We start from the raw sequence: 12,919 nt of genomic DNA, 5'->3' as shown, positions 1-12,919 counted from the left end.
GCATTAGGTGAGGTTACTCAGAATGTCCCACCTTTTCAACCTCACGCCTCACCTGAAGCATGGTGGCCTTCAGGTTAAAGTCTTTCTCTAATAAGAGAACAGTGCTTTAGGACTGTGGTGGCTTTAACGTTAGATTTACAAGTAAAGGTGTGTGCAGATGTCTTCGGGTGTAGCATATGTGCATGTCTAGGAGTCCACGTGGTTCTGGTTGAAGGTACTTCCTCCTGTAGGGGGCAGGTTGCTGCTGCTCTTTGCGACCTGCCGTAAGATGTGAGCGGTCGCTGAGGAGATGGGAACCAGCCTCCCCTTTACAAACAGCGCGAATGTTATGTGTTACTGGGCTCAGCATGTAAGTAAAACGGGAGGGAGAAGCGATTGATCTCTGGTATTAATCTGCTCTCTGCTGCTTTGTCGCTTGCGGAAGGGGAGGCACAGAGCGGCGAGTGTTCCGGCGGAAGGGAGTGAGGGGCTCGGGCCTAGGCCTTGGCCTTGGCCTGAGGCTTCCCCCCCCACCCCCCCCCCCTTCAAAACCATCACCTCCAGAGCCCCGGTCTGGTGTTTCCAGTCTCATTGAAAAGTGCTCCCCGAGACAACAAGTAAAGCCCCCCCCCCCCAACCCCCCGCCTTTAGTGAAACAAGATGCTTCTTCGTGGCATTTACTCCCATTCTTCCCTTCCCCCTTTTCACTGGGAAACAAGGTAATGTTTTAATAGAGATAACAAGGTGTAGAGCTGGATGAACACAGCAAGCCAAGCAGCATCAGAGGAGCAGGAAGGCTGATCTTTCGAGCCTAGACCCTTCTTCAGAATTTTTTCTAGGCCCGAAACGTCAGCCTTCCTGCTCCTGAGATGCTGCTTGGCCTGCTGTGTTCATCCAGCTCCACAGCTCGTTATCTCAGATTCTCCAGCATCTGCAGTTCCCACTATCTCTAATGTTTTAATAGCATTTGATTCCATGTCTTCCCTTCTCATTGAAAAATAAGTTGATGTTTAGCAGCATTTAATTCCATCTCTTCCCTCTCTGGTTGTAAACGAGGTGATGTTTAATCACATTTAATTCCATTGCTTTCCCCCTTCATTTGAAATGTGTTCTCCCTCTCAGCCACACCATCAGTCTGATTATCTGAAAGGTTGCAGTCCCTCAGTACTGCAGTGTTACATGTCATCGAGTCATACAGCATGGAAACAGTCCCTACAGTCCAAACAGCCCATGCTGAATGGAATCCCAAACTAAACTAGTCCCACCTGCGTGCTTCTGGCCCATATCCCTCCAATCCTTTACTATTTATGTACTTATCCAAATGTCTTTTAAATGTTGTAACTGTAATTGCACCCACCGTTTCCTCAAGAAGTTCATTCCACACTTGAACTCCTGTTAGAAAAAAAAATTGCCCCCATGTCTCTTCTTTTAAATTTCCCTCCTCTCATCTTATAAATGTGTCCTGTAGTCTTGAAATCCCTCATTCTAGGGAAGAAAACAACTGCCATTAATTCTATCTATGGCCCTCGTTGTTTTATAAACTTCTGTAAACTTCTGGAGTCAGTCTTGCCCTCTGACTGACAGACTCTAAGTGATGGTGTTGCCCAGTGAGCCGGACTGGCACTAATACTTTGAACTTCTGGTTATTGAAAGTGAATTATTTATCCTGCTCTCTCAATCTTGAACATTTGTTTTATATAGGTTCAAGTTGTTGAGAGAGATGTGAGTGGGTATTTCTTCACTCACATATTTCCAAAGGATATTTGTGTGTCATTTGTGTTTTGGTTTTGTGCCTTAATGGCACGTGTTGTACGTGTGTGGAGATTGTTTGTTTATCAATCCAGGAGTATTGTTAATGTTCTCTTTTATTTTTAAAAAAAAAGGAATATGAAGAAATTAGTTTATTATTTGAAGGTTTTTTAAATAAGCAAATTTTTTGAAGACTAAGGAAGCCTGCATTGTGACATAAAGGAACACCCTTGTGTTGAAAAGGTGTGCTGTGAGGAAAAATGGATTAAGCTGGACTTCATCTCTCATAACGAAACCACTAGGATACAATGCTGAGTAGGATGAAAGAACAGTACCTAATAAAGATATTTCCCCAAGTTATTCCTGGAGTAGTGAGCAATCAATGCGAATCTTTTCTGAAATCTGGTCATCTTTTTAGCTAAAAGACATTGGTCTTAACATTACTCATCGCGTCTTTAAACTTGAATCTCTTTCTGCTAACCTTGCGTGACTGAAAGCACTTTTTCAGATGTACACAAGTGGAAGCAGGAAAAGATCATGTGGCCCCTCAGGCCTGCTCTGTAGTTCATTACGACTGATCTTGGGGCTTCAACTCCATGTTTCTTTGCACTTGATTCCCTGAGACACCAAGCATCTGTCTATTGGAGTCGCAAATAAATGAATGATGGACCATCCGCAATCCTCTGTGTGAGAGATTTCCAAAGATTGAAGTGAAGAAATTTCTCATCACCTCATTCCAAATTGATCAGCACCTTCTCATGTATTTGAGATTTCCTGTCCAGTGGAAACAATCTCTCTGCTGCCATGCTGTCAAACTCTTTCAGGGTCTTGTTCATTTCAAAGAAATTGCCTCTTATTCTTCTAAACTCCAAAAAATATAGATGCAATTTATTCAACCCCTTGTCATAGGACAGTCACCTCAACCCAGTGACTGATCTAGTGAACCTTCACTGTACCTCCAGTGCAGGTGTGTCCTTCCTTAAATATGGAGACCAAAACGGGATACAGTACTCCAGATATCATTTCACCAAAGCATGCAGTTGTAACTACTTCTTCCCACTTAATGCCAAAGTATTCTTCCAGAGATGTCTTTTAGCATAAGATTTTCCAATCCTACCTTTTTGGCATTTTCCTCTAACATTTGGAATACCCTCTGTGCATTTCTTTGCCTTTAGTACTCATATTTCCTTCAAGCCATTTAGAAATAGTTGCCATGAAGACAATAAAATAAAAATCTGGGGCAAAGATACCTTTCTCTCACTTCCAATTCTGTGCTTTACTCGGGTGTCTCCACCCTCCAGGAACAAATTTGCTATTAATTTGCCAACCATGTGTATTCAAATGTTTCTGCATACTTTTAGCATTCTCTTGCCCAACAACAAGGTGTCAGCAACACTGCAGTTTAGAATGTGAAGGTTTTTTTTTCAGGAAACTGATAGAGGAGGCCAATAAGATTAGCTTTGAAATATTTTCATCCAACTGTTCTGATACACAGCTGGGACAGATGGAATTTCGACCCCTACCAATGGTAGAGACACTATCACACGAGCTCCTCTTGGGTGCTTTGGACTTCTAATTGAATTCAAATTTCACTATTCACCAGACTGGGTTTCAAGCCCAAGTCCCTACAACAATGACCATTCTGGATTGCAGGTCCAGTAACATTTCAACTATGCTATGACCACCTCGAGTGCTTTAGAGATATTTTCTGATCAGCATGTTCAGTGATGTTATGCTCTCTGGAGCAGGTGGGACTTGAGTCCAGAGGCAGTGACACTACCACTGCACCGCAAGAGCTTTGAAGGCTTTTTGTTTTGACTCGACCTGTTTGGCGATGCCATTACACACCTCCCTGAAGCAGGTAGGATTTGAATCCTGGCATCCTGACTCAGGCAGGGGCAGTCATCTGCTAACATGAAACTCCAAAGAGCATTTCCTGCATTCAGGGTGCTTTACAAGTTGTTGTTAGAAATTATTGGGTGCCAGAACGAGGAGACAAGAGAGGTTGATACCCTGAAAAAATTAATTAAAAGGACCAAACTTAAAATTGCTTTTCTGAATGTATTGTGTAATTTACTGGTAAATAATTCTTTCCCCTCTTTTCTTGAATTGTCTCTACTCTTCATTCTTTGCAAAAACAAAAGTTTTATTCAAGTTTTTAAAGCAATACAATGTACTCATTATTTGTTATGGGTTGTCTGCCCTGTTGGGTACATTGCATTCACTATTCTTCGAGAGCTACAATTCTGCCAGTACCATATTTTCAAACTGCTGTTTTTCTTCTCTGTCTCTTTATAATTTTATTTCATCTGGAGAGAACGGAAGAGAAGTTGCTAACTCGTACAAGAGGAAAGAGGAGATAACCTCTTTTAATTTTGGAAATTATCTAATTTTAGAATTGACAACTGATAGTCAGAAAGCCAGTCTTTTATGCAGTTAAATTGTAACTTCCATGTCCATGCTGCTGTTGGGACTTGACCCATATCTGAAATGCACTTAAATTCAGTCATGTCAGATGGCAACACACAATGCTCAGTGTTGAAGCTAGGTTTTTTAATCTGATTTATTTATTGTTAGCATCTGTACCTAGGTGCAGTGAAAGGTTCTGTTTTGCGTGCAGTACAGGTGGATCATAACCATACAAAGTGCATCAGGCTAATAGAACAGAGCAAAGAACACAATGTCACGGCTGCAGAGAAAGCGCGCAAACAGCGAGATCAACATTTAAATTTAAAAATTGAGGTCCATTCAGAATTCTAAACAGTGGGGAAGGAGCTGTCCTTGAATCTGTTAGTATGTGTATTTAAGCTTTAGTATCTTCTGCCCACGGATTGGATCTCCTTCTCACTTCAGAAATCTCTCAAGTTTGAATTGTTAATGGTGAAACAACTGTGGAGTGGGAAGATATGTCCATGAAGTTCCCTTCTGGTGTTCTGAGTCAGTTTGTAACCCTCAGTAATATCATGGATCCTGTGGTCTCACTTTATATTCTTTGCTACTGTCTCCGGTTTGTAATGCAATATCATTGCTGTTTCTGATATGGCCTTGAGGTCTTTACTGCTCTAGCGCAACTTCTTCCAATTGCAATGTGAAAAATCAAGAAGTAAGAGTGTAGTCAAATTAGTATATGTTCAACAGACAGCTCTCATTTCTAGATGAGGGCCTCTGCTACTGAAATCTTCTGTCCACGGGTTGGATCTCCTTCTTGTATTTGCAAAAGAAATCACATTTGAAATTAGTTCTACTTCAGTGCCTTAAACTGTAGGAGGTACTGTATGTAAATTAAATGTAAATAGGCTGCTTACTCAAACACTGCTATCCCTGACTAACATCAAAATGAGTGGATAAGTCATCTGTCCCTCACTCTAAGTGACTGGGATTGTTTTTTAAGTACATAGTTTGTATTACAGTTGAAGTTCATTGTAATATTAGATCCAAAAAGTGAAATCCTATTATAGCTGGACTGTGTTCATGAAACTTTTACCTGTGACTAGCAAATTAAAGATTTAAGAGATAGTAAGAACTGCCGATGCTGGAGTCTGAGATAAGTGTGGACCTGGAGGAACTCAGCAAGCCAGGCAGCACCAGAAGAGCAGGAAAGCAGAATTGCCTCTTTTGGGGGCCACGAGACCCCTCCCTGTACTATAAGTCAAATGATATTCAGTCACATTTCAATATTGCAGCTTTACTCCATTCATAGTACTCTGCTGGAGACATCAGCTGCTTATCTTGGACATGTTTCTGTAGGCCTGGCCATGAATTCTGTTGCTGTGGTTTATTGAGGCTCTTTAAGTAGACTCTGTAGACTGGTTATTCTGTAATGTTCCCTTGAAATGGATCCTCCTGTTGGTCCAGCTATAAATCCCACCCATCTTCCTACTCGTTGGCTGTCACAGTGATGTCAGTAGACATTCAGTAGAACGTATATTCAAGAAGTAATGTTGATGCACTTATTGCTACATTTACATGTATCTGTAGCATTGCTGTGAAAACATTTCAATGGAAAGTGTAGTATAAATCACCAGAGTCATGTTTGGATTTGAACAAGGTGGTGTGAGACCATCTGAGGATGACCTCAAGCTTATATATGAAACAAAATCAGTCCATTCCAGGTCTTTATCCAGCTTTTAAAAGTGGACTCAAACCAACTTAAATAATTTCATGTAAATCATTGTTTATTTTATAGGATGTGAATGTATTGTAGCAAGTGCAGAAGAGGTTCATGAGGATGGCACTGGGGATGAGAAACTTCAGTTATGAAGATAGACTAGAGAGTTTCAGTCTGTTTTCCATTGAGAGAAGAAAGCTAAGAGGAGATTTGATAAAGTTTTTAACAATTATGAGGGTTCTGGACAGAGTAGACAGTTCTGGGATTACAAGTAGTCCCTGGATTCTAAGTCCTGGGAACCCAGCACCAGGTGAGTGCAGAGAAATTGTGATAGTGGTTTTGATGAGGCAGGGTAGGCAGGGAGTTAGTGGAGAGGCAACGTAGGTTAGCAGGAGCACATACAGGGCCAGGTCTTGGTGAGGGATGGTGGGTAAAGAGGAACCTGTTGACAGGATTACATAAGTGATCTGTGATTCAGGCAATAGCTTTTGCCACCCTCCCGAATAGGGCTGTGGAAGCTGAATCATTGGGCATGTTCAAGAAAGAAAATGATAGGTTTCTGGGAACTATTGATATCAAGAGATGCAGAGATATTGCAGGGTCAGAAATCACTCCACACCAAGTTATAGTCCAACAGGTTTATTTGAAAACACAAGCTTTTGGAGCCTCACTCCTCCTTCAGATGTTAGAAGGAGTAAGGCTCCAAAATCTTGTGTTTTCAACTAAGCCTGCCAGGCTATAACCTGGTGTTGTGTGATTTCTGACCTTGTCCACCCCAGTCCAACACCAGCATCTCCACATCAGAGATAATACAGGGAAGTGGGGTTAAAGCAAATGATCAGGATCCAATTGCATGGCAGAGCAGGGATCCGGACAGAGTAGAAAGGGAGAAACTTTTCCATTCCTGAAAGGATCAAAAACAAGACTGCAAAGACTTAAAGCAATTGGCAAAAGCTAAGAGGAAAAGCTTTCTCCATGCAGTGCCTGGTCAGGGTCTGGAATGTACTGTTTGAGAATTTGGTGGATTCACGTTCAGTCAAGACATTCACAAGGGAATTTGTTGTTTATTTGAAAAGGAAGAAAATACAGGATTAGGGAGAAGGGGAGGGAATGGTACCAGGTGAGCTACTCGTGGAGAACTGGTGCAAACATGACTGGCCAAATGCTTTCTTCTGTACTGTAACAATCCTGTGATTCTGCAATATATGGTCCTTTAAGTCAAAACATGTTTTAATCCCTTCAGATTGGTCTGAATTAAAGCTCAGGACCATGAGAGACTCTTGTGTAAGCCATTGCTCCACCTTGTCGCGTAGTTGCAACTTAAGGCACCTTCTCTGTTTACTTCCATGAGCAAGTACTGGTAGGCCTCCTGTTGACTCTCCAGTAGCAGGAACCTGCACATTGACCTTTCTGTTATGGTGATGAGGCAGGTCTTCCATTTGATCTTGGTATTGAAATTGTGATTCCAAAAGATTTGACCTATGTTCCACTTCCTTTAACTTAAAACAAGTTTCAGTGAATGTAAAATTCAAAAGTAACATGAAGGGCTCAATCAGGAAAAAGTGCTGTCCAAATCAGAAGGATTGTTGACTAAAATCTTACACTTTGGCCATTGGTGGTATTATTACTTCTTTTTATGAACCTTCACCTTCATTCTCCAAGAACATGTTCATTTTATTCACAATAAGGAAAAGGTGATGAGCGTCTCCCTGCTCTAGAGTTAGCATCAAGGGTATTGTGTTTGTTGAGAAAATAAACATGAGAATTGTTAAACTAGTTGGTATGCTGCATTTCTTGTGAAACTTGAGCCGTGAGACGGTATCACCTGAAGAGAGTTCTGCAATTGTGCTTAATTCTGCTTAATTGTATCTTAGTTGTCCCACATTTTCACTCAACTGTAATTTTTACTGTTGTGTGAAGCCAAGGTAATTTTGTGCAAGTGCAAGATATGTATGAAACTGGCCAATAAATAAAGCTCGTCCTTTGTTGTGTAATAACAAGTCTTTTTGCCATTTTAAAAGGCTGAACACAATACCTGTTAATTGATATTTCCATTTTCTTTTAATTCCCATCTTCGAAGATGGTGGAAGCAGAATCTTAATTATTGGGATCAGTTGTAGTGTATTGGCAACATCACAGTGCTGGGAAGAGCTTGAGAAACATTAAATAATCCTGTGCTTGAGCTGAAGCTTCTACAGCGTTTAAAAAGCACAATTCAAAAAGCAAATTTGTCCCTTGTGGAATTTTAAAAGAAAAGCAAATGCACATCAGAGCCATTATGTCAGCTTTTTGCTAGGCAGGATTCTGTTTTTACAGCAGGGAACTGTACTTCGTTTGGTCTACTTTTTTTACGGGCCATTGTCTTGCCTTTTTGAAGAGAATGCTTTGTGAGTGATGACTGATTTTGCGTGAAATGCTTCCATTTTTGCAACCATTTCTGGAATCTCCGGTCTCTGCTTTATAGAAATCCAGTTCCAAAATGCACTGATTTTCTTCTGCTCTTTGAAATGTTGCTTTGGTAAAAGTCAGGCCATCTCTGATTAATGATCGTACATTTGCTTTGCATATCATGATATCAGTAGCCACCATGTAGAAGGATCTGGATGTCCTCATGCATGGATCACAGAAAACATTAGATGCAGGTACGGTATATAATAAAGAAGGAAAATGGAATTGTGGCCTTTATTGCCCAGAGTATAAAAGTAAGAAAGTATTTTGCTACAAGTCATTAGTGAGACCACACCTGGAATGTTACATGCAATCTTGGTCCCCTGACTTGAGGAAGAAAGTAACTGTATTACTGGAGGCTCACTGAGGAGGTTCACTGGATTGATCCTAGAGATGATGGGTATGTCTTATGAAGAGAGATTGAACATTTTTTTAGGCTTGTACTAACTGGAGTTTGCAAGAATGAGAGGGATCTAAGTGAGGGCGGCACGGTGGCTCAGTGGTTAGCACTGCAGCCTCACAGCGCCAGGGACCCAGGTTCGATTCCAGCCTCGGGTAACTGCCTGTGTGGAGTTTGCACATTCTCCCTGTGTCTGCGTGGGTTTCCTCCGGGTGCTCCGGTTTCCTCCCACAGTCCAAAGATGTGCAGCCTAGGTGGATCGGCCATGCTAAATTTCCCTTAGTGTTCAGGGGTGTGTGGGTTATAGGGGGTCTGGGTGGGATGCTCCAAGGGGCGGTGTGGACTTGTTGGGCTGAAGGGCCTGTTCCACACTGTAGGGAATCTAATCTAATTGAAGTACGTAAGATGCTAAAGGAGATTGATAACAGACCTAAAAAGGATGGTTCCACATGCGGACCAATCTAGAGTGAAAGATCATTATTTTAGGAAAAGGGGGTGCATTTTTAAAACAGAGATAAGGAGAAATTGCTTCTCTCAAAAGGTTGTGAATCTGTGGAATTCATTGCCCCCGAGTACAGTGGATGCTGGAACATTGAGTAAATTTGAGGATGAGATAAACAGATTTTTTTATTTAGTAAGAGGTTAAAGGGTTTCGGAGAATGAGCACAAACATGAAGTTGAGGCCAAGATGAGATCAGCCATGATTGCATTAAATGGCAGAGCAGGTTTGCAGGACTGAAGTGTCTCTCCTGCTCCTAATTCTTCTATCTTATTTCAGGACTGATTTTATATTACTGATCTCTGTGAATCATGTAGCTATTGTCTTGCCATTGTAATTCATCTGAGATCAGCTCATTAAGTAATTAACATATTTGAATAGGGTAATGCTTAGTGAATGCAGTGTCTTAAGTAGCTCTGTATTCCTGGACTGAACAGCTGGTTTTATTAAGATTGGAAATTTCCCTTCACATAGATTATGAACCTGAGGAAACTATTGACATGGGTAGTGTGTATAATAATGATCTATGCAAGTAAATAATAGTTTACTATCGTATAAGGTACTTTCTACATAAGCATGAAGGCCATGATTCTGACTGTGGAAACTGCTACATGAACTGACAATTCTGTTCAGCCATGGGCAACTCCAACATCTCCTAATTCCTGTCCCACAACCAAATTCCTCCTCCTGTAATTCTGCAGCATTTTTTTAGTTTCTCATGAGACATGGGTGTCACTGACTGGGCCACCAATTGTTGCCTAACCATGGCTGCTGTTGAGAAGGTTGTGTTAAGCTACCTTCTTGAATCGCTGTAATCCATTTGGTGTAGGTGCACCCACAATGCTGTTCAGCAGAGTTCCAGAATTTTGACCCAGCAGAACTGAAGGAATAGCAGTATATTTTCAAGGTAGAATGCGAAGTAGCTCAGAGAGAAATTTGCACATGATTTTATTTCCATACATTTGCTGTTTTTGTTCTTCTAGAAGACAGAATTTGAAAGAAGCCTTGGTGATCGTCTGCAGTGCATCTTGGTAGCGGCAGCGTTTTCTGTTTACAAGTGTTAATGGTGGAGTGAGTGAATGTTTGTGGTTGAGATGCCAGTCAAGTGGACTGCTTTGTCCTCCTGCATTTGGGATGCTTGGTTGTGTTTCAAAACTGCTGTGCGAATGTAAGTGATTACTAATCTGGGTCATCCTTTAAAAGTTGCTACCACAGTATTGAAGTGAAATGTATGGAAACATTGAAGGGGAATCTAGACAAGCATATGAGGGAGCAGGAATAGTTGGTTGCATTTGATAAATTTAGATAAAGAAAGATGAGAGGTGGCTCAAGTGGACACCAGCGATGGGTTGGTTGGGCTGAATGGCTTGCCTCTGTCTCTTTGAGCGATGTTATCGTCTACTGCAATCTCTCTACTTTTCGGTTTCCCTTGTCCTCTCACCTAGCTGAGCTGCATTGGCAATCTCCTGCATTAAAATGTCCCTTTGTTTTAAAAATGAATTTATCAGAAATGAACAGCAAGAACAGAAATTGTGAACCTAGCACAGCTAAGGACCAGATTTTAAAAGTAATATTTAACAAAACTTTATATAATATCCAAATTATGTGCCCCATTATAAACTATTGCAATATTAGAGATAGAAGGAAATAGTAAAGACTCAAATTTAAAGGATGACTGATGGACTGATATGCTTCTTTCTTCCTTTCCACCCCTAACAGGTATTTCCAAAATATGTTTTGCTTATAAGAAAGGTCAGCTGTATAACTCTCAAAAAAACCATAAAATAGCATTTGATTGAAACCAATTGCTATAGGAAAAATAAATCTGGTGCAATGTGGAGAGATCGTGATTGGATGAAATAAGTATCTGTGATTAAGAAACTACAGCCTGAAAGAGGGAGATTCACCTTCAAAACCCCTTTTTTAAAAAATCAGCTCATTAGAAAGAATTATTCTAATTTGTTTTTTGATGGACGTAGCTGTAATAAGATGACCATAGTGACTTGTACAGGTTAGAGAAGAGGACTGTTGGGGCACCAGATGAACCAAGTATGGAGAGAATTAAAATCTCATTCAAGGGTAGATTTAGCATTAAATGTGAATAATAATTCAAATCTTTCACTCTCTGCTAATGTTGATCCCTAATGAGCAAGTGGATGGATTCTTAATTTTGTGCCAATTTGTTTAATTTCTATCCTGTTAAATTGCTGACTCTTATTTCTGATTCAGTTTTCACAAGGCTGACGAATAATGTCAGAGGGTTGCAAACGTATGTGAACTGTCCAGCCTTGACTGGGATTGATACAACAGTATGCAAAGGATTCCCCCCTTGTGCATATCCTTTATTTTTTCTTTCATGAGATTTGGTTGTCACAGGCTTGGTCAGCATTTATCCTTAATTGCTCAGGGGGGCAGCTAAAAGTCAACCACATTGCTGTGGGTCTAAACTCTCATGTAGATGAGGATGACAGATTTCCTTTCCTAAAGGACAGTAGTGAAACAGATGGGTTTTTACTGCAGTCAGCAGTGGTTACATGGTTGCTACCAGACTAACTTTTTTAATTCCGCATTCAGATTTCAGTAGCTGCCTCGGTAGGGTTCAAGTGCATGTCCCCAGAACACTGGGGCTCTGGACTACTCGTCCAGTGCCATTATCACTCTGCTACTACGTTCCCATGATGACTGATCTGCTGCTGCTGTCCATTATGCAAGTCAGCATCTTCAGGAGGGAAGAAACATTAAATGAGAATGGTGGGAAATTCTTGCAGTAAAACTGAAAAAATGCTTCATTTACATGTCTTTTTTTCCGTATGATTTGATCTTTTGCTTTTCTATTGCAGGAATAGTCTTCAGTCAAGACATGGCAGATCATAGACTTCAGTTACATAGCCAACAGTGGGAGGCTGCTGACCAGTAACAGACAATGATTTGTTTTCTGTTAGCAAAGTCACTTTTCCTGGGGCTCCAATCAACAAGGGGACATTGCAGCAACCTGCCTTGATGCCTGTAATCCCAATCCCCCGCCGGGTGCGTTCTTTCCATGGCCCCCACACTACGTGCTTGCACTCGGCATGTGGCCCTGTACGGACCAGTCATCTTGTCCGGACCAAGTACAACAACTTCGACCTTTACTTGAAATCGCGTTGGATGTATGGCTTTGTCCGCTTTCTGCTCTATTTCAGCTGTAGTCTCTTTACGTCCATGCTCTGGGTGGCACTGTCCATTCTCTTTTGCATCCAGTACTTCTCCATACGTGTTTCTCTGCGCTTTCAGTACAAGCTCTCCATAGTGCTCCTGTTATTGGGGCGCAGGCGTGTTGATTTCAACACAATCAATGAACTCTTTATCTATGGGATCCATGTGACCATGCTGCTAGTTGGAGGACTGGGCTGGTGTTTTATGGTGTTTGTTGATATGTAAATAAGTGCGCATGTGAAAAGAAAAAAGTTATGAGCATTATGATGTAAAATATATTGTTTACAATCCTGCAAAAAGATTTATTTGATTTTTTAACTTATTAATTTAAAACATATAAGTCAAGGATTGTCCACACTCTTTCAATTCCTTTCTCCTCCTTACCCCCATGCTGCTTGCTTTTGTTATCTATTTCCACTGACATATATAAAAGAGAGATGTACATTTTTAGTGTCCCTTATGACAACTTAACTTACCAGACCTTTCCAGTCAATCAAGTACTTTTTTGAGCTATAGGAAATGTGGCAGCCCATTTGCACAC

The 12,919-nt window shown here is 41.0% G+C and overlaps 1 protein-coding gene across 1 annotated transcript; it reads left to right on the top strand.

The window, feature by feature from the left end:
- The first annotated feature begins 237 nt into the window (after nucleotides 1-237).
- Nucleotides 238-12,677, top strand: LOC125465456 (transmembrane protein 250). Its single transcript, XM_048559003.1, has 2 exons — nucleotides 238-349; nucleotides 12,024-12,677. Exon 2 carries the CDS (start codon nucleotides 12,184-12,186, stop codon nucleotides 12,601-12,603), a length of 420 nt encoding a protein of 139 aa, XP_048414960.1. The 5' UTR covers nucleotides 238-349; nucleotides 12,024-12,183; the 3' UTR covers nucleotides 12,604-12,677.
- The last annotated feature ends 242 nt before the right edge of the window (nucleotides 12,678-12,919 follow it).

This window comes from Stegostoma tigrinum, chromosome 29, assembly GCF_030684315.1.
Source record: "Stegostoma tigrinum isolate sSteTig4 chromosome 29, sSteTig4.hap1, whole genome shotgun sequence".
In the NCBI taxonomy this organism is placed as follows: Eukaryota; Metazoa; Chordata; class Chondrichthyes; order Orectolobiformes; family Stegostomatidae; genus Stegostoma; species Stegostoma tigrinum.
This window is presented reverse-complemented; position numbering and strand designations above follow the sequence as displayed.

Coding starts and splice junctions, on each gene's coding strand:
- LOC125465456 (XM_048559003.1), top strand. CDS start 12,184: ATGCCTGTAATCCCAATCCCCCGCCGGGTGCGTTCTTTCCATGGCCCC.